At 41.9% G+C, this 18,833-nt stretch overlaps 2 protein-coding genes and 1 long non-coding RNA gene across 4 annotated transcripts; 1 reads left to right on the forward strand and 2 right to left on the reverse strand.

The window, feature by feature from the left end:
- Positions 1-1,329: 1,329 nt before the first annotated feature.
- Positions 1,330-8,381, reverse strand: oip5 (opa interacting protein 5). Its single transcript, XM_021585462.3, has 5 exons — positions 8,080-8,381; positions 3,136-3,202; positions 2,425-2,547; positions 2,235-2,316; positions 1,330-1,954 (listed from the first exon to the last, which is right to left on the reverse strand). The coding sequence occupies exons 1-5, from the start codon at positions 8,261-8,263 to the stop codon at positions 1,856-1,858; spliced, it is 555 nt and encodes a 184-aa protein (XP_021441137.1). The 5' UTR covers positions 8,264-8,381; the 3' UTR covers positions 1,330-1,855.
- LOC110505990 (nucleolar and spindle-associated protein 1) lies at positions 8,121-16,399 on the forward strand. Of its 2 annotated transcripts, none has more exons than XM_021585460.3 (11): positions 8,121-8,724; positions 8,885-8,956; positions 9,163-9,384; positions 9,587-9,701; positions 9,889-9,984; positions 10,107-10,219; positions 11,831-12,027; positions 12,469-12,632; positions 13,404-13,520; positions 13,650-13,746; positions 15,552-16,399. In XM_021585460.3, exons 1-11 carry the CDS (start codon positions 8,647-8,649, stop codon positions 15,637-15,639), a joined length of 1,359 nt encoding a protein of 452 aa, XP_021441135.2. In that variant the 5' UTR covers positions 8,121-8,646; the 3' UTR covers positions 15,640-16,399. The 2 variants fall into 2 exon arrangements, with proteins under 2 accessions (XP_021441135.2, XP_021441136.2); XM_021585461.3 differs by having other exon boundaries at positions 8,391-8,724; positions 9,166-9,384.
- On the reverse strand, positions 13,036-16,849 carry LOC118944233 (uncharacterized). The gene is made up of 2 exons (XR_005039525.2): positions 16,719-16,849; positions 13,036-16,559 (listed from the first exon to the last, which is right to left on the reverse strand). It is a non-coding gene; the product is annotated as an uncharacterized LOC118944233 (long non-coding RNA).
- Positions 16,850-18,833: the final 1,984 nt, after the last annotated feature.

Below are 18,833 nucleotides of genomic sequence, written 5' to 3' on the forward strand. Positions count from 1 at the left end.
ACACTGTAAAGCATTTATTGCTACCATCCTCCTGTCTTGAATACTGTGTTTCAAAACTATTTGTAATGTGGTCTGGATCAAATGGTCTGGATCAGCACAAAGATTATGCATGATTAAGTAAAAGTAAATTTGTATTGCATGCAATAATAAACTTTGTGTTGCTCAATAGAGCCATGATACTGATAAACTAATGTTTAGTACATTGACATATCTTGCATAACAGGGATCGTTGTTGACATTTACAGGGAAACACATTGTAACCACTTGTTCTGATCAAAATGACTTTTGATGTACAATGTTGACCAGTCAGTCAGGTTGTACTATCATTTCACACCGTGGAGTGGAATGATGGCACAGACTGTATTGATCTACTCGTAACCAACAGAATGAGTGTACTGTGGTTTAACTATACAGTCCAGAGGCCCTGGACATGCTGAAACCAGTCTCTTTGCAGAGGCCCTGGACATGCTGAAACCAGTCTCTTTGCAGAGGCCCTGGACATGCTGAAACCAGTCTCTTTGCAGAGGCCCTGGACATGCTGAAACCAGTCTCTTTGCAGAGGCCCTGGACATGCTGAAACCAGTCTCTTTGCAGAGGCCCTGGACATGCTGAAACCAGTCTCTTTGCAGAGGCCCTGGACATGCTGAAACCAGTCTCTTTGCAGAGGCCCTGGACATGCTGAAACCAGTCTCTTTGCAGAGGCCCTGGACATGCTGAAACCAGTCTCTTTGCAGAGGCCCTGGACATGCTGAAACCAGTCTCTTTGCAGAGGCCCTGGACATGCTGAAACCAGTCTCTTGTCTTGTATCAACTGAATAATCTACAATAAATAGCAACATGGTGCCAAGAAACTTAGTTACTGCCTCCTCTTCATATCTTTTAATAGACTCATCATTCCGGAGTCCAATCCTCTACCAACGTCTGAACTCTTCTAGGGACAGATTAAAAGGTCAGAAATCTAGTTCCCCAATGAAAACTCATTGAATGACCTCCAAAAATAATTTCTGAATGGTTAGTCCTCAGGGTTTTGCCTGCTACATAAGTTCTGTTATACTCACAGACATGATTCAAACAGTTTTAGAAACTTCAGAGTGTTTTCTAACCAAATCTACTAATAATATGCTTATCTTATATTCTTGGCATGAGTAGCAGGAAGTTGAAATTGGGCACACTATTTATCCAAAAGTGAAAATGCTGCCCCTCATCCCAAAGAGGTTAAGGTAAAAAAAGAGAATGATATGCCCATCAATCCCTGGGCAAGAGATGTGTACAGACACTGAGCAAACTAATTACAGTGCAAGGTTTTACAAAGATGCAACATGGTCATAGAAGTGTGCAAATTTAAGATGTTTTATTAGTTTACAGATGTTTTAATACCTGAACACACAGTGCCATGTCTCATCTATGTGGAGCTTCACATTATCAATGTTAACTAAAGTATTTCCATTTAGCATAAACTATGAGGCAAACCACATTGAACAGTAGAATACGAGGTAGCTACTTTTCAACATCTCAAGGAGGGAACTCCCATTTTCACTCTACATTTTTGGTGGAACACCACACAGGAATGTCCTCTATTTAGTCAAAATGATTCTGAACTGTTTTTTTTTTTTTTTGGCGTAACAAAAGGAGTGGCATGATGGCACAAACAGACTGGTACCCAGGCTACAAAAAGGCCCTTTAAAAACAGAATACCTAGAGAATAAAGTGCATTTGACGGAGGATTGTCAAACAGAACAGGCTCTTCCGTGTTCATTAGGGGAAGAAAATACTTGAAAACCGCGAATGTTCTGTTTTTAAAAACGTTTTGCTATAACGTGCCCTTATGAACACATCCCAGGTAGGATCAGCTTGACTACTGGACAGAGGAGGTCCCTTCATTCGTGCGGGTGTCATCCATCACTGCTGACACATTGCTAAGGTGACTTTCCGTTTCCTGGATCAGTTGTCTCAGCTGACAGGAAGAACAGACGAGACAGGGTCGGGGGGGGGTCAATTTAAATTGCAGGCAGTCAATTCATGAAGTGATTTGAATTTTCAGTTTATTTCCTGAAATTGACTTATCTTCAATTCAAATTAACCCCCCCCAACCCTGAAGAACACCATTCACTGGAACAGCATCAGTTCAATGTAACATTCATGGCTAGAGACTAAACATGGTTTGACTACTATGGTGGAAATAGATGACGGGTGTCAACGTGCAGGGTAAAAAAAAAATATATATATATTCTTACCTCACTTAAACGTTCTCCTAATGGTGCTACACTAAAGTCGAGTGTCGAGGCTTTCACCATTTGGCCAGTGCTGAAAATATAACTAGGGGGAAGGAAGAAATAATCGTATTCCATTCATGAGATAAATCTGTTTACGGAAGGTAAAAACAACAACGACAAAAAAAGGTAACTGTTTACGTTTACTACTTACCAATACATCTGGTCTTTCTTGAGGAGAAAGAGGTTGCGCAGAGCAGACAGGTGCTCTGGTGTTGAGTAGAGAATTACACCCACGAGGCAGAGACAGCCGGCGCATTGGAGAGTGTTGTACACACTATACATGAGGAGGGGGGGGGGGGGGAAAGAACTGACACACTGAGTATACAAAACATTAAGAACACTACTCTTTCCATTACATAAGACTGACCAGGTGAATCCAGGTGAAAGCTATGATTCCTTACTGATGTCACCTGTTAAATCCACTTCAGTGTAGATAAATGGGAGGAGACAGGTGGTTATAGAAGGATTTTTAAGCCTTGAGAGAATTGAGACGTGTGTCTGTGTCATTCAGAAAGTCAACGGGATATATAGTAGGTGCCAGGGCGCACCGGTTTGTGTCAAGAACTGCAACGTTGCTGTTTTTTTTTAAAACGCTCAACAGTTTCCCGTGTGTATCAAGAATTGTCCACCACCCAAAGGACATCCAACCAACTTGACAACTGTGGGAAGCATTGGAGTCAACATGGGCCAGCATCCCTGTGGAACGCTCGCGAGACCTTGTAGAGTCCATGCCCTGACGAACTGAGGCTGTTCTGAGGGGGCGCAAGTCAATATTAGGAAGGTGTTCCTAATGTTTGGTATTCTCAGTGTATAACTGTAGTGAAAAAAAAAATAATAATAATTAAAGGCACATTGATCATACCATGCACTGAACAGACCATCCAGGCTCCACTCACGTTCACTATTGATGATCACATCTTGGGTGACCTCTGAAAAGAGATGACATCATTACAAAGCTGTATTCCATGTGCATCCCATCCCTTTATGAGTACTGCCTCTGCCTCTGCCAAGAGGTCAGGTCCTTAACGGTGTAACAGTATTCCTTCTGTCCCTCTCCTTGTCCCTACCTGGGCTCGAACCAGGGACCCTCTGCACACATCAGCAACTGACACCATTACGAAGCCTATCGCTCCGCAAAAAAAAAATGCTGGGGGAAACAACTACTTCCAAGGTCTCAGAGCAAGTGACATCACCGATTGAATTGGGCATTGAGAGGCTTTGAAGCCACCGGTTGGACATATGGGCTCATGCCCAGTAGGAGCAATCCTCCATAGAAATGAATGGAATTCTACAGTATTTCAATTAAGTGTTTGAAGGACAAAATGACATGTATTTAAGTATTTTTGCAGAGATTTTTTTTTTGTCCCCGCGGTACAGACGGCGGCTATTGGTCCGCTAATACAGGACTAGTAAAGGACCATTAAATTACTTAAATTTAAAAAATACAATTAAAATACAAATTTTAAAAATCACTAATCAGATTTTTCTGGGGGTGCTGCAGTACTACCCTCATCACCCCAACTTCCTGCAGCTATGTTTCTATCCACCGAATGTTCTAACGTTGCTATGGGAACAGCCAAACAATGGAAGTGATGGATTCCACTTCCTCTTTATTTCCTATGGAAAACTTGCCACAGTACATTATTTAAAAGGAGTAAATTTCTAAGTAAACAAGTATAATGTATTAATATCATTCAAGTTAGCTAACGTTACCATCCCAAAGGTGTTCGATGGGGTTGAGGTCAGGCCTCTGTGCAGGCCTGTCGAGTTCTTCCACACCGATCTCAACAAACCATTTCTGTATGGACATAGCTTTGTGCACGGGGGCATTGTCATGCTGAAACAGGAAAAGGCCTTCCCCTGTTGCCACAAAGTGGGAAGCACAGAATTGTCTAGAATGTCATTGTATGCCGTAGCGTTGAGATTTCCCTTCACTGGAACTAAGGGGCCTGAACCATGAAAAACAGCCCCAGACCATTATTACATTGGGACAGGTAGCGTTCCCTAGCATCCGCCAAACCTAGATTCATCTGTCGGACTGCCAGATGGTGAAGCGCTATTCATCACTCCAGAGAACATGTTTCCACTGCTCCACAGTCCAATGGCGGTGAGCTTTACACCCCTCCAGCCGACGCTTGGCATTGCGCATGGTGATCTTAGGCTTGTGTGCGGCTGCTCGGCCATGGAAACCCATTTTATGAAACTCCCGACGAAACAGTTCTTGTGCTGACGTTACTTCCAGAGGCAGTTTGGAACTCGGTAGTGAGTGTTGCAACCGAGGACAGACGATGGAGATCGCATGGCTGTGTGCTCAATGTTATACACCTGTCAGCAACGGGTGTGGCTGAAATAGCCAAATCCACTCAATTGAAGGAGTGTCCACATACTGCTGTATCTATAGTGTAGGTTGTGATATGGCTTTATTTATTTATGGCTTCCCCCACACACTGACTACTGGTTGTGTCAGAGTTAATAGGCCTAAGTTTGTAGACAGGAAAATCTGTCTGCCTGTGGCTATGGAATCTTGACCTGTTCACCGGACCTGCTACCTGTCCCAGACCTGCTGTTTTCAACTCAATAGAGACAGCAGGAGCGGTAGAGATACTCTTAATGATCGGCTATGAAAAGCCAACTGACATTTACTCCTGAGGTGCTGACCTGCTGCACCCTCGACAACTACTGTGATTATTATTATTTGACCCTGCTGGTCATTTATGAACATTTGAACATCTTGGCCATGTTCTGTTATAATCTCCGACCCGGCACAGGCAGAAGAGGACTGGCCACCCCTCAGAGCCTGGTTCCTCTCTAGGTTTCTTCCTAGGTCCTGGCCTTTCTAGGGAGTTTTTCTAAGCCACCGTGCTTCTACACCTGCATTGCTTGCTGTTTGGGGGTTTTAGGCTGGGGTTTCTGTACAGCACTTTGAGATATCAGCTGATGTAAGAAGGGCTTTATAAATACATTTGACTAGATTGTACCTGGGCTGGAACACAGTGAGTACACAATATAAAGTGAGTATCACAATTAATAAAGTGAGTATCACAATTAAAACGTAAAATTCAGTGATGCGGAGTCATTTGAAAAAACTACTCAAAAGGCCTGCTTTTTAATAGGCCTACGCCCCGGGTCTGATTAGACAACCATTTGGATCTGTTTTAATCTACATCACATTCTAAAACTTGATTGGAGTCCACCTGTGGTAAATGCAATTGATTGGACATGATGTGGAAAGGCACACACCTGTCTATATAAAAAGGTCCCACAGTTGACAGGGCATGTCATAGAAAATAATCAAGTCATGGGGGTCGAAGGAATTGGCCGTAGAGTTACGTGACGGGATTGTGTGAAGGCACAAATCTGGGGAAGGGTACCAAAACATTTCTGAAGCATTGAAAGGCCAAGAACACAGTGGCCTCCATCTTTATTAAATGGAAGAAGTTTGGAACCACCAAGACTCTTCCTAGAGCTGGCCACCCGGCCAAACTGAGCAATGGGGGGGGGGGGGGGGGGTTGGTCAGGGAGGTGACCAAGAACTCGATGGTCACGCCGACAGAGCTCCAGAGGTCCTCTGTGGAGATGGGAGAACCTTCCAGAAGGACAACCATCTCTGCAGCACTCCATCAAATCAGGCCTTTATGGTAGATTGGCCAGACGGCCACTTAGAGCTTGCCAAAATGCACCTAAACAAGATTCTCTGGTCTGATGAAACCAAGATTGAACTCTTTGGCCTGAATGCCAAGCGTCATGTCTGGAGGAAACCTGGCACCATCCCTATGGTGAAGCATGGTGGTGGCAGTTTCATGCTGTGGAGATGTTTTTCAGTGGCAGGGACTGGGAGACTAGTCAGGATCGAGGGAAAGATGAACAGAGCACAGTACAGAGAGATCCTTGATAAAAGGTCCTGAGCGCTGTGGAGCAGGTTAAGACTTGACAAAGGTTCACCTTACAACAGGACAATGACCTTAAGCACACAGCCAAGACAACACAGGAGTGGCTTCAGGCTTCAAGTTTCTGAATGTCCTTGAGTGGCCCAGCCAGAGCCCTGACTTGAACATGATCAAACATCTCGGGAGAGACCTGAAAATAGTTGTGCAGCGACGCTCCCAATCCAACTTGACAGAACTTGAAAGGATCTGCAGAGAAGAATGGGAGAAACTCCCCAAATACAGGTGTGCCAAGTTTGTAGCGTCACACCCAAGAAGACACAAGGCTGTAAAGGCTCTGAATAGTTATGCAAATGTTATATTCATTTTGTCATTATCTTTATCTTGACCAGGTCGCAATTGTAAATGAGAACTTGTTCTCAACTTGCCTACCTGGTTAAATAAAGGTGAAATATTTTTTTTTTTAATTATGGGATATTGTGATGTCATTATGGGGTATTGTGATGTCATTATGGGGTATTGTGATGTCAATGCCGGGGCGGCAGGGTAGCCTAGTGGTTAGAGCGTTGGACTAGTAACCGGAAGGTTGCGAGTTCAAACCCCCGAGCTGACAAGGTACAAATCTGTCGTTCTGCCCCTGAACAGGCAGTTAACCCACTGTTCCCAGGCCGTCATTGAAAATAAGAATTTGTTCTTAACTGACTTGCCTGGTTAAATAAAGGTAAAATAAAAAAAAAAAAATTATGGGGTATTGTGATGTCATTATGGGGTATTGTGATGTCGTTATGGGGTATTGTGTGTAGATTGATGAGGAAAAAAATGTAAAAAAAGTGGAAAGGGTCTGAATACTTTCCAAATGCATTGTATTCTCGACAGTTTAGAAGGTCCAGAAAGGTACATTAGCAGGCCACTCATGATTTATTTAGTCAGGATGCAGCCCGGTGGCCTATTGGAAAATGTGGGCTTCTCCTTTCGAACTCTCCCGCCTGAAGGAAGTGTCCAACAAGCTTCTATAGTCTTGCTTTACCTGGGCCTCTACATTTAACATTTAAAAGGAATAATCGTTGCAGCGTCTAGGTTCAGGTGCGTAATTTCACAACAGATCAAAAGACAGACAGGCTGGAGATGCCTGTAGCCTATGTGAGAAGCGTATGCATTATAGCCCATAATTCACATGCTCAATGTAAAGCTTGATACTGCAGTGAATATACCCAGTCAGTTTACACAGTGAAAGAATGTTGATTTCTATATTTATCGGTAGCCTACACTATGCTTCTCCCAGTCCCTGGGTAGCAGCTCAGAAATATAACCTAGTTTCATTTTTTTTTAGGGACAACAAATGTATCCTACCCTAAGCTACAACAACACAATGTAATGATGAATGTGATTGTTGTCAAGTGAGTACAACACGCTGTAACCCGCAGTGAATAGCCTAAGTGATTTGAATAATCTCTCAAAAGCATGGCGTTTTTGAATGCCATATTCATTTCGAAATAAAGACATGTAGCCCGCCTGATTGAGCAACCATTTGGATCCGTTTTATGGGCCTTTCCACTGCAGTTTAGCCTACAGGGTTCTGGCACATTAGCAGGCCAGTAATCATAGTGTGTTTTTTTTCAGGATGTATCCGTTAACAGACATGTTAATGTGGGGTTTTCTAGTGGCTCCATATGAATTATGATCCATAGTTTCCGAGTTTGGCTTCCGTGTTTTAAAAGCCTTCGAGAAAAAAAATATATATATATATTATATAAATTTATATTTTCCACGGGTGAAGAAGTGCCAAGATGGAGGAAGTGGCTTCAACACAGCGCCCTCTATTAGTCATCTAGTGTATATATAAATGCATTGGTCACGATTTCTTGTTAGAAAAAAAACATTGAACACCTAATTAGCTAGTTAGATCCAATGAAGTAACTTACCAAGACAAATGAGAGAGTTGACCGATGTTGCTTCTCCACAGATCCCTCGGGAATCAGCCCACACGGTGTTGCATCGTCCACAATGAAAGGTCACGGGATTCTCGACGATGGCTTGGTTCACTGACTCATTCTCCAGTTTTTGGTCATCTGTGTCGCAGGACTGAAATGACTCAAAATCATACATTTTTTAAAAAATATTATATTCTTTCAAAATGCCACGTTGTTCAACTTCAGTGATAACCTCTTGTGTTACTTTCAAGTGTCTTCTGTGATAGTTTCCCCCCACGTGGTTTTATCGCCATCTAGCGGAGAATCATGGCGCCAAATAGTAATAATTTTTAATTGGTCGAAAGGTACTTCCGTATACATCTGCCAGCCAATCAAATGGCCTATACTCCTGTTTTTTGAAACTTGCATATGTTGACCATAAGGCGCGACAAAATACAGAGTAGATTGTGTTTGTGTGTAACGTTACTCGTTCAATTTAACGGGAGCTGATTCATTGAACGTGTTTCAGTGACACTGGCAAGCACATTGTTTTGTTTTTCGCTAAAACAAGAATAAAAAATGGACTTGGATTCCATGAAGTATGCCGAATTGCGCAGTCTTGCAAAGGAGGTTGGTCTCAAATCCTCCAAACTGAAGGTAAATCGCAAACATTTATAGTATTATTTCATTGGGTTGTTTGTTTGTGTTGTGAGTGGTTAGTTACAATAGCTAGTTAACGTTAACCAACTAGCTATTATCCATCTCGTTTGTTACGCAGTGTACCTTGCTAACTGTTCGATCTGTGTCTACTGCACAGGCTGATAAACTCCTGAAGGCGCTCAGGGAGTATTTCCAACAACAACAAACGCAGGAAGATGTTGCAGTGGACGTAAATTCTGGCTTTTAATTTCCCTCCCACTTCTGCTCAAATGATAACGCTTCCCAGATACTACAATGATCTTCTATGTATATTTGGATTTATATATATAACCCTAACACTAACTCGCTTTGTTTCTTTAATGTCTGCAGATCTGTTTTGCATTGTACAACTAATTATAGCTAGTAATAACAGACTTCTGATGGTCGTGTTTTTAGCAGGGAGGTGAGACTGGTGTTGATGCACAGGATAACACGGTTAACAGCAACTCAACTCAGGATGAAAACAATTCAGCACTGGTTGATGAGCTGTCACCAAAACCTCCAGCTCGGGAGTTTGTGACCAAACGTCGTGGTAGAGGGCAACCGAAAATGAGGAAGGAGCCTGAAGATGAGGAGGCAGAATGTGACCCTGCCAAAGCGCCACTCACCCCGGCTGAGGTATGGGACCACTATGTAAAAATGTATCTCTCTTGTAAGTCGCTTTGGATAAGCATTTCTGTTAAATGACTAAAATGTAAGAGGTGTGAGAAGTGTTTCTTACACTGAAATAATGCTGTGCATGTATCTCTGACAACCAAAAAAATTCATTTTTGCTTTATATTTTTATCGAGGAATAGCAAGCTAAATGTTTTCAATATAGGTGACTGAATCCATCATCGGCGAAGGGAGTTCCAAGAGAAGGAGAGTGTCTGCTGCTAAGGATTCTGGGGTGGCTGTGCCTGAACCCGAACACAAAGTTACAGCAGTGATGTTCGGTTAGTCTGGAGGACTCTGAAGGCCATGATGATTTGTGTAGACACATTTGCTTCGTCGTTGTTGCCAGAAGTCTAATGTAGGGTGTGTCGCTGGCCTTTTGTTCATGAAATAGGTGACTACGACGTGAGCATCACCTCTGGTTATAACGTTTTATTATTGGTCATGTTCTCATATTGCTTTACACAGGAGTGGGACAGAAGGTGGTGAAGCCAGTAGGAAAGATCCCTCGCCACGAGGGGCTCCTGAAGAGGACTAAGTCTATGTTGAAGCCTACTACACCAAGTTAGTGTCGTCCCAATCATATTTGCTGTAGCTACACGATCTTAATAACATGCTCAAACTCTCTGTTCTGTTATGGAGAGAGAAGAAGAAAAATATATACTGGTAACTACTTTTTATTGTAGACTTCAGAAAGCTCCACGAGGCGCATTTCAAAAAGATGGAGTCAATTGATTCATACGTGGACAGGAAGACCAGGAAAATGGATTCATTCAGGAATTCAGTGAATGAATTGAAGGTAATGAATTGTATATAATGTTATAATGGAGATCATTGGGATCTGGCCACTGTCTGGTTTTCCTTAAATAATAAGCCCAGGCAACATTGTTTTATTGTAGTCATCAATTTATACATTTTTGCAAGTAGTTAACTACACTGCTCAAAAAAATGAAGGGAACACTAAAATAACACATCCTAGATCTGAATGAATGAAATATTCTTATTAAATACTTTTTTCTTTACATAGTTGAATGTGCTGACAACAAAATCACACAAATTATCAATGGAAATCAAATTTATCAACCCATGGAGGTCAAACTCAAAATTAAAGTGGAAAACCACACTACAGGCTGATCCAACTTTGATGTAATGTCCTTAAAACAAGTCAAAATGAGGCTCAGTAGTGTGTGTGGCCTCCACATGCCTGTATGACCTCCCTACAACGCCTGGGCATGCTCCTGATGAGGTGGCGGATGGTCTCCTGAGGGATCTCCTCCCAGACCTGGACTAAAGCATCCGCCAACTCCTGGACAGTCTGTGGTGCAGTCTGTTGGTGGATGGAGCGAGACATGATGTCCCAGATGTGCTCAATTGGATTGACTGACCCACCGCCAAACCGGTCAGAACGTTCTCCACGGCGTCTCCAGACTGTCACGTCTGTCACATGCTCAGTGTGAACCTGCTTTCATCTGTGAAGAGCACAGGGTGCCAGTGGCGAATTGCCAATCTTGGTGTTCTCTGGCAAATGCCAAACATCCTGCACCTGTGGACGTTGGGCCCTCATACCACCCTCATGGAGTCTGTTTCTGACCGTTTGAGCAGACACATGCACATTTGTGGCCTGCTGGAGGTCATTTTGCAGGGCTCTGGCAGTGCTCCTCCTTGCACAAAGGCGGAGGTAGCGGTCCTGCTGCTGGGTTGTTGCCCTCCTACGGGCTCCTCCACGTTTCCTGATGTACTGGCCTGTCTCCTGGTAGTGCCTCCATGCTCTGGACACTCCGCTGACAGACACAGCAAACCTTCTTGCCACAACTCGCATTGATGTGCCATCCTGGATGAGCTGCACTACCTGAGCCACTTGTGTGGGTTGTAGACTCCGTCTCATGCTACCACTAGAGTGAAAGCACTGCCAGCATTCAAAAGTGACCAAAACATCAGCCAGGAAGCATAGGAACTGAGAAGTGGTCTGTGGTCCCCACCTGCAAGAACCACTCCTTTATTGGGGATGTCTTGCTAATTGCCTATAATTTCCACCTGTTGTCTATTCCATTTGCACAACAGCATGTGACATTTATTGTCAATCAGTGTTGCTTCCTAAGTGGACAGTTTGATTTCACAGAAGTGTGATTGACTTGGAGTTACATTGTGTTGTTTAAGTGTTCCCTTTATTTTTTTGACCAGTGTATATACACATTTTATTCTTCAGGTTCTTTAAGACTCTTTTGACACCAACTGAAGAAAAAACTCAAACAGAAAGTAGACTTTTTGGTTTCCATAGTTGTTAAAAGTGAAATTACTACCACCAATTAAACGTGTTTCCAAATGTAAAACCAGATGGCTATTTTGAGCGGGATGATTCCCAAATCCAATGTGTTGCTTGGTGTGGTCAATGTATTGTTGTTTTTTGCAGAGCTCAACCTCGAGCCGCGTCTCCCTGTTCAGCCCTGCATCCCAGAAACCAGTTCCCGACAGACGTAGACTTACCCAGGTTTCAGACAGCAAACCAGCTCCCGACAAACGTAGAATCTCGGCCAGAAAACCCCCCCAGAAGGACACTGTTGTCCCATTCAGACCCACAGTCTTGTCCACACGCCGGATCAACGTTCGGTGAGACACTCAAAACATTATTTTGTCTGAGTATTCCTAAGCTGAAGCTTCTAGGTGTCTGTTGATTTACCACTGATATAACATTCACATTAAACAAGATGTGCTGTCATGAGTTGCTAACTGGCTTCGTTCAGGTGACCACCACGTATTGGCACTTCTTGGGACGGATTTAGTTACTGCTGAATACTCTAGCCAGTTTGTGGAATTAAACTTTTGTAAAGGGGCGGCAGGTCGCCTAGTGGTTAGAACATTGGGCCAGTAACCGAAAGGTTACGAGATCGAATCCCTGACCTGACAAGGTACAAATCTGTCGTTCTACCCCTGAACAAGGCAGTTAACCCCACTGTTCCGAGGCCATCATTGTAAATAAGATTTATTTTTCTTCTTAACTGACTTGCCTGGTTAAATAAATAGTCAGTCCAACGGTTGATTTGTGTACAGGTTCTCTCAAGCTACTCAGGATAATGAGCACAAGAAGACTATGGCGAAGACGCCAGCACGCATGGCACCCCGCGTGGACCACCTCACTCCTGAGAAAGAGACTACGTTTAGAGGGAAATCTGAAGTCAACAAGACCTTTGTTCTCTCCAGCGCTAAGACACCAGGTAACCTATACTGAACAAAAATATAAACACAACATGGAAAGTGTTGGTCCCGTGTTTCAAAAGCTCATCTCTCTCACGTTTGTTCACATCCCTGTTAATGAGCATTTCTCCTTTGCCAAGAGGATCCATCCACCTGACAGGTGTGGCATATCAAGAAGCTGATTAAACAGCATGACAATTACACAGGTGCACCTTGTGCTGGCGGACATTAAAAGGCCATTCTAAAATGAGCAGTTTTGTCACAACACAATCCCTCTCAAGTTGAGGGATCGTGCAATTGGCTTGCTGTCTGCAGGAATGTCCACCAGAGCTGTTGCCAGAGAATTTAATGTTCATTTCTCTACCATAAGCCTCCCCCATTGTTTTAGAGAATTTGGCAGTATGTATAAAAAAAAAAAAATAATTAAACGCGGACCATGTGTAACCATGCTAGCCTATGACCTTCACATCTTGCTTCTTCACCTGCGGGATCATCTGAGACCAGCTGATGAAACTGAGGAGTATTTCTGTCTGTAATAAAGCCCTTTTGTTGGGGGGAAAACTCATTCTGATTGGCTGGGCCTGGCTTCCCAGGCCCACCCATGGCTGTGCTTCTGCCAAGTCATGTGAAATCTATAGATTGGTGCCGTATTTATTTAAATTGACTGATTTCCTTAATAGGAACTGTAACTCGGTAAAATCTTGAAATTGTTGTATGTTGCATTTTATAGTTTTGTTCAATATACATCCTGCTAAATCTAAATCTTAATTGTTTTGGTTTATTTTATTCAGCGTTTGTGTTTAATGCGAACACCAGTGTTCTTTCTAACTGTCCCGAAACCAACAAGAAGGCCAACTTCGATCTGAAGGCCAGTCTCTCTAAGACTCTCACCTATAAGCCTCATAAGGGTAAGAGCTATATGTCAGCATTCAGATTCTGACTGTATACCAGTGCATTTCAGCACGAACCCGGTTGTCTGTAGGCTAATAAAAAACGTTTATTTTACTGGTTATCGTTTCTGGTCTGCCTGTACATAGGAAAGCTGAAGCCATTCATGGTGGCCCAAGAGAACATGGTGGACCAGACCGTTCCCTCCCACCAGAAGAACTACAAACAGCATTCGGTTCAGACAAGGTCAGTATCCGGAAACAACTGGTTAAAAGTAGAGGGGGAAATTGTATTGAATTCCTGGCTTTTTCTCAATTCACCTTTCCTTGATTCCTCTAAACATTATGGGAGAGGAATGTCAGAGAAGGGACTTTTTCCATCCACAAGATGGTGCTGACAAGACATAGAGGCTCTGCTGCTAGCTCCTAAGCAACTTTACAGTGTTTTTTTGTTTTTTTGCTATGTTGTTTCTTACATTATTACCCTTGAACCTTTTTGTTATTGCATACAACCGGAAATAACTTTTGGATATCATAGCGGCAGTAATACACCAATATTATGACCAGAAATACGACTTTCACGAATTGGATCATTTGTCCGTACCCCCCTTGGCAATTTAACTTATCACAGAGGCTGCTCCATGACACCTCCGACGGAGAAGAGGTATTCGCAGTGGGCTTCTAGTCCGACTCGGGAGGCGTGCACATCATCCACCACTTCCGAGTATATTACTCGCTGACGTTCAGTCCCTGTTCAATAAAGTAGACGAGCTCAGGGCGAGGATCTCCTTCCAGAGAGCCATCAGGGACTGTAACATACTCTGTTTCACGGAATTATGGCTAACCGGATATACTGTCCCCGGTTCATACAGCCAGCTGGGTTCTCAGTACATCGGGCAGACAGGAATAAAGAACTCTCCGGGAAGAAGAAAGGCGGGGGTGTATGTTTCATGATTAACTGCTCAGCGTGTGATTGTGATAACGCACAGAAACTCAAGTCCTTTTGTTCACCCAACCTAGAATACCTCACAATCAAATGTTTACCGTGTTACCTCCCAAGAGAATTCTCTTTGGTTATAGCCAAGCTCTGTTGGAGCTAGAAACACAAGCATTTCGCTACATCACAATAACATCTGCGGGGGTGGAAATTACACCATTTAAAAAAAATAAAATGTAACCTTTATTTAACTAGGCAAGTCAGTTAACATCTACAGGATTGGTGGGCCCCCCTTGCGACGGTTGAGCTAAAAGTAGGCTAATGCGATTAGCATGAGGTCGTAAGTAACAACAACACAAAAAAAAAATCCCTGGACATAGGTCTATCTGATATTGGCAGAAAAGCTTAAATTCTTGCTATTAATTCTTGCTATTCTTGCTATTGTTTGAGGAGATTGCACAGTTGTGAACTTGAAGTTATTAATAAACCAATTAGGCAGTCTTGGCACACAATTTTGAACAGAAATGCAATGGTTAATTTGATCAGTCTAAAACGTTGCACATATACTGCTGCCATCTAGTGGCCAAAATCTAAATTGCGCCTGGGCTGGAATAATACGTGATGGCCTTTGTCTTGCATTTCAAAGACGATGGTACAAAGAAACACATTTTTTTTTTGGTATTGTCTTTTACCATATCTAATGTTATATTCTCCTACATTAATTTCACGTTTCCACACACTTCAAAGTGTTTCCTTTCAAGTGGTATCAAGAACATGCATATCCTTGCTTCAGGTCCTGAGCTCCAGGCAGTTAGATTTGGGGGTTGTCATTTTAGGATAAATAAAAATTTTAAAAAAGGGTCCTTTAATCCTTAAGTTATTGTACAGAACAAAACGTAGTTCAGAACAAATTGTTATTTACATTGACTGCCTAGGAACACTGCCTACCCTTCATTGTAAATAGGTGTATGTGACCAATAAAATTTGATTTGAAAAGGAGATGAGGAATCAAGGAAAAACTCATTGAGAGAGCTTCCTGTTTTGAGACTTGTTTTCTCTCAGAACGATTGGCTGTATAACCTGTTATGTTGATTTCCGTGTTGCTTTTATTCTAGGGAGGAAAGGAGGACAAAACAGACTGAAGACAGGAAGCAGAAGAAAGAGAAGGTGCTTGGAGCCAGACGAGGCCTCGTCTTGACCTGATTATTCTACACTTACTTTTGCTCTTGTGAAGTTTAAACTCTTTGTCATTTCAGACCTGCTGATTGATTCCTATTTCACTTTACCCTTTTCCTCTACTTTGACTTTCAGTTCCAACCTGTTTTTGATTTTTTTCGATTTTTCGATGAACTTATAACAACGTTTAATAAATGTTTTTATTAACTTTAGTATGGTGTACAAATAATGTTTCATATTTTGTATACCTGTGTCGTTTTGTAGACATTTACATTACAATGAGTCATTCACGCTTCGAACCCGCCGACAGTGGCCTTGGTTACTAGCTCCCTTGCGCAAAATGGTACGCAGCGTCATCTGATTATGTATGCAACAAAAGGTCAACATTCTCCTTCTGCGACCATTTCTGTCGAGCCGTCTACAGCATACAGTTTGACAAATCCAACGGTACGCACCACACCCAACACAATGCTGCAAGACAAACTCAGCCGTTTCAATGTAATTCTGTTGGTGTGATCGAAGCGTATGCAGATGGTCTTATCCGGAGCAACTTATTTCCCCTCTTCTCTGTGCTGGTTCCTCCCCCTATGGGAATCAAACCCACAACCCTGACGTTGTAAGCGCCATGCTATACAACTGAGCTACACGGGACCTTAGTCCTAAATGTTTTGTACAGTTTGGTCATATTTGTTATTCATGTGAATTGTATTTTTTTTATACCATTTTGAACTTAGCTGATGTAAAGGCAATGTAAAATACCAGTAGTAAAAAAAATTTTTTTCTCAAAGTAACATTTCTTGTTTTTATTGAGGACTTGGATGGATGATGCTTGTATACCTCATATGCAGACTCCTGTGTGTGCACGGTCGTTAGATGGCTGTGAAATCAATCTCCAGTTGAAAGGGACCCATCTGCCTTATCACTCAGCGTGATTCCAATGGTGTTGACTTAAGAACAGAAAATAAGGCATTAGAATCGAGTTAGAATTGAGTTAGCATTAGAATTGTTTGGTCTGTTTACTTGTATGCTTATCAATAAGCATATTTGAAACAGAATGTTAGTTAGCATAACATACAATGTAGTATCGTAAGAAAATCCGTCGATACCTTGTCGAACCAGAGGGGATTTTGATCACCTTGTATCCTACCGTGACTAGAGGAAGCATTTTTTTGAGAATGTAATTTGTAAAAGAGTAATCAGATGTTCGGCTTGGACCCAAACAGTTCTGGAGCATATTAGCTTTCACAAGATCACACAGTGATATTGGAAATGAGTCAAGCAAGTAGTTTGCTTTGTCCCAGATCTGTTTTGTGCTGTCGTGGAAACCTTGCGTTGGCATGATGGCACAAACAGACTGGTAGCCAGGTTAATATGTACTTTGTGCTGTCGTGGAAACCTATTTGGCGTTGGCATGACAGCACAAACAGACTGGTAGCCAGGTTAATATGTACTTTGTGCTGTCGTGGAAACCTATTTGGCGTTGGCATGACGGCACAAACAGACTGGTAGTCAGGTTAATATGTACTTTGTGCTGTCGTGGAAACCTATTTGCCGTTGGCATGACAGCACAAACAGACTGGTAGCCAGGTTAATATGTACTTTGTGCTGTCGTGGAAACCTATTTGGCGTTGGCATGACGGCACAAACAGACTGGTAGCCAGGTTAATATGTACTTTGTGCTGTCGTGGAAACCTATTTGGCGTTGGCATGACAGCACAAACAGAGTGGTAGCCAGGTTAATATGTACTTTGTGCTGTCGTGGAAACCTATTTGGCGTTGGCATGACAGCACAAACAGACTGGTAGCCAGGTTAATATGTACTTTGTGCTGTCGTGGAAACCTGGCGTTGGCATGATGGCACAAACAGACTGGTAGCCAGGTTAATATGTACTTTGTGCTGTCGTGGAAACCTATTTGGCGTTGGCAGACTGGTATTGTATATCTAATAAGGTGAAGAAGTATCATACAAACTCATTCATAGAATCTACCCTGTAAACACCTTTTATTATACACAGATTCTAAATAAATAAATACAAATGTGCATTTTGTGGTTGTGACCCAGAGACTCTTGACCATTTATTTTGGGACTGTTCTTATGTCATAAAATATTGGAGTGAGTTAGAATATTTTATTTTAAAATAAACTATTAATGTTTGGTATGTTTAATTTAGATCCAAATGATATATATACCCTGATTTAACTTGAATTTTTTATTTGTTTTATTTTTCATGGATTATTTATCCATAAACAAACCCCACTTCGCATTGTTTAAGAGAATTTAAATATTATTTTGAAATTATCAAATGTAAAAACAAAAAAGCAATACCATAAAACTGTTTGACAAATTGAAAATCTCAATATTTGTTAGGTTTATGTACTATTGTTTGTATATTTCTGCTTTTGCATTTGTTTTAAAGTTCATAATAATAATAAACAATTTCTTTATACTTTATGTTTCTAGAACCGTACAGCAATTAAGAATCGATTCACGTTTAGATGGAGTATTTGACTGTTTTTGGCTGCCAGAGCCAATTCACCTTTAAACAGAACATGTAAGGAGGTCCTTGGACTAGAAAGAGTAACGTTAGGCTCTTTTTAGTCCATTATTGGGCTAAGCCAATAATAATAGCAGGGCATTCTGGTTCATAGCCACAACGACAAGCTATTTGATGAAGTGAATCACAGAATGCACACTATCAATAAATAAACTAGTTTTGACACTGACAGTACAAAGCAGGAAATCTCAATGTAGTTACTTAACGTTACTCAATGACCAACGTTACACGGTAAACGATGACTTTAGCTAAACCAGCTAAAAAACAAACAATTTGGATCTGTCTCTTGAATTGATTTAAAACTGGCCTTTGGTAGCATTGTGTTCATCACTCACGGAGTAGAATACATATGATAACATTTGTATATATATATTTGTTTCACCTTCATTTAACTAGGTTGGCTAGTTGAGAACAAGTTCTCATTTGCAACTGTGACCTGGCCAAGCTAAAGCAAAGCGATTCGACACATACAACAACAGAGTTACACATGGAATAAACAAAACATACAATCAGTAATACAGTAGAACAAAATAAAACAAAAAGTATATGTACAGTGAGTGGAAACGAGGTAAGATAAGGGAGTTAAGGCAATAAATAGGCCATGGTGGCGAAGTAATTACAATATAGCAATTAAACACTGGAATGGTAGATGTGCAGAAGATGAAT

The sequence above is a fragment of the Oncorhynchus mykiss genome, chromosome 25 (genome assembly GCF_057628025.1).
Source record: "Oncorhynchus mykiss isolate SJ-2025 chromosome 25, ASM5762802v1, whole genome shotgun sequence".
In the NCBI taxonomy this organism is placed as follows: Eukaryota; Metazoa; Chordata; class Actinopteri; order Salmoniformes; family Salmonidae; genus Oncorhynchus; species Oncorhynchus mykiss.

Coding starts and splice junctions, on each gene's coding strand:
- oip5 (XM_021585462.3), bottom strand. CDS start 8,263: ATGTATGATTTTGAGTCATTTCAGTCCTGCGACACAGATGACCAAAAA. Junction 3,203..8,079: donor CAACTCTCTCATTTGTCTTG/GTAAGTTACTTC, acceptor ATCTCTTTTCAG/AGGTCACCCAAGATGTGATC. Junction 2,317..2,424: donor AAGAAAGACCAGATGTATTG/GTAAGTAGTAAA, acceptor CCTTCCCCCTAG/TTATATTTTCAGCACTGGCC.
- LOC110505990 (XM_021585460.3), top strand. CDS start 8,647: ATGGACTTGGATTCCATGAAGTATGCCGAATTGCGCAGTCTTGCAAAG. Junction 8,725..8,884: donor TCAAATCCTCCAAACTGAAG/GTAAATCGCAAA, acceptor TCTACTGCACAG/GCTGATAAACTCCTGAAGGC. Junction 13,747..15,551: donor CAGCATTCGGTTCAGACAAG/GTCAGTATCCGG, acceptor CTTTTATTCTAG/GGAGGAAAGGAGGACAAAAC.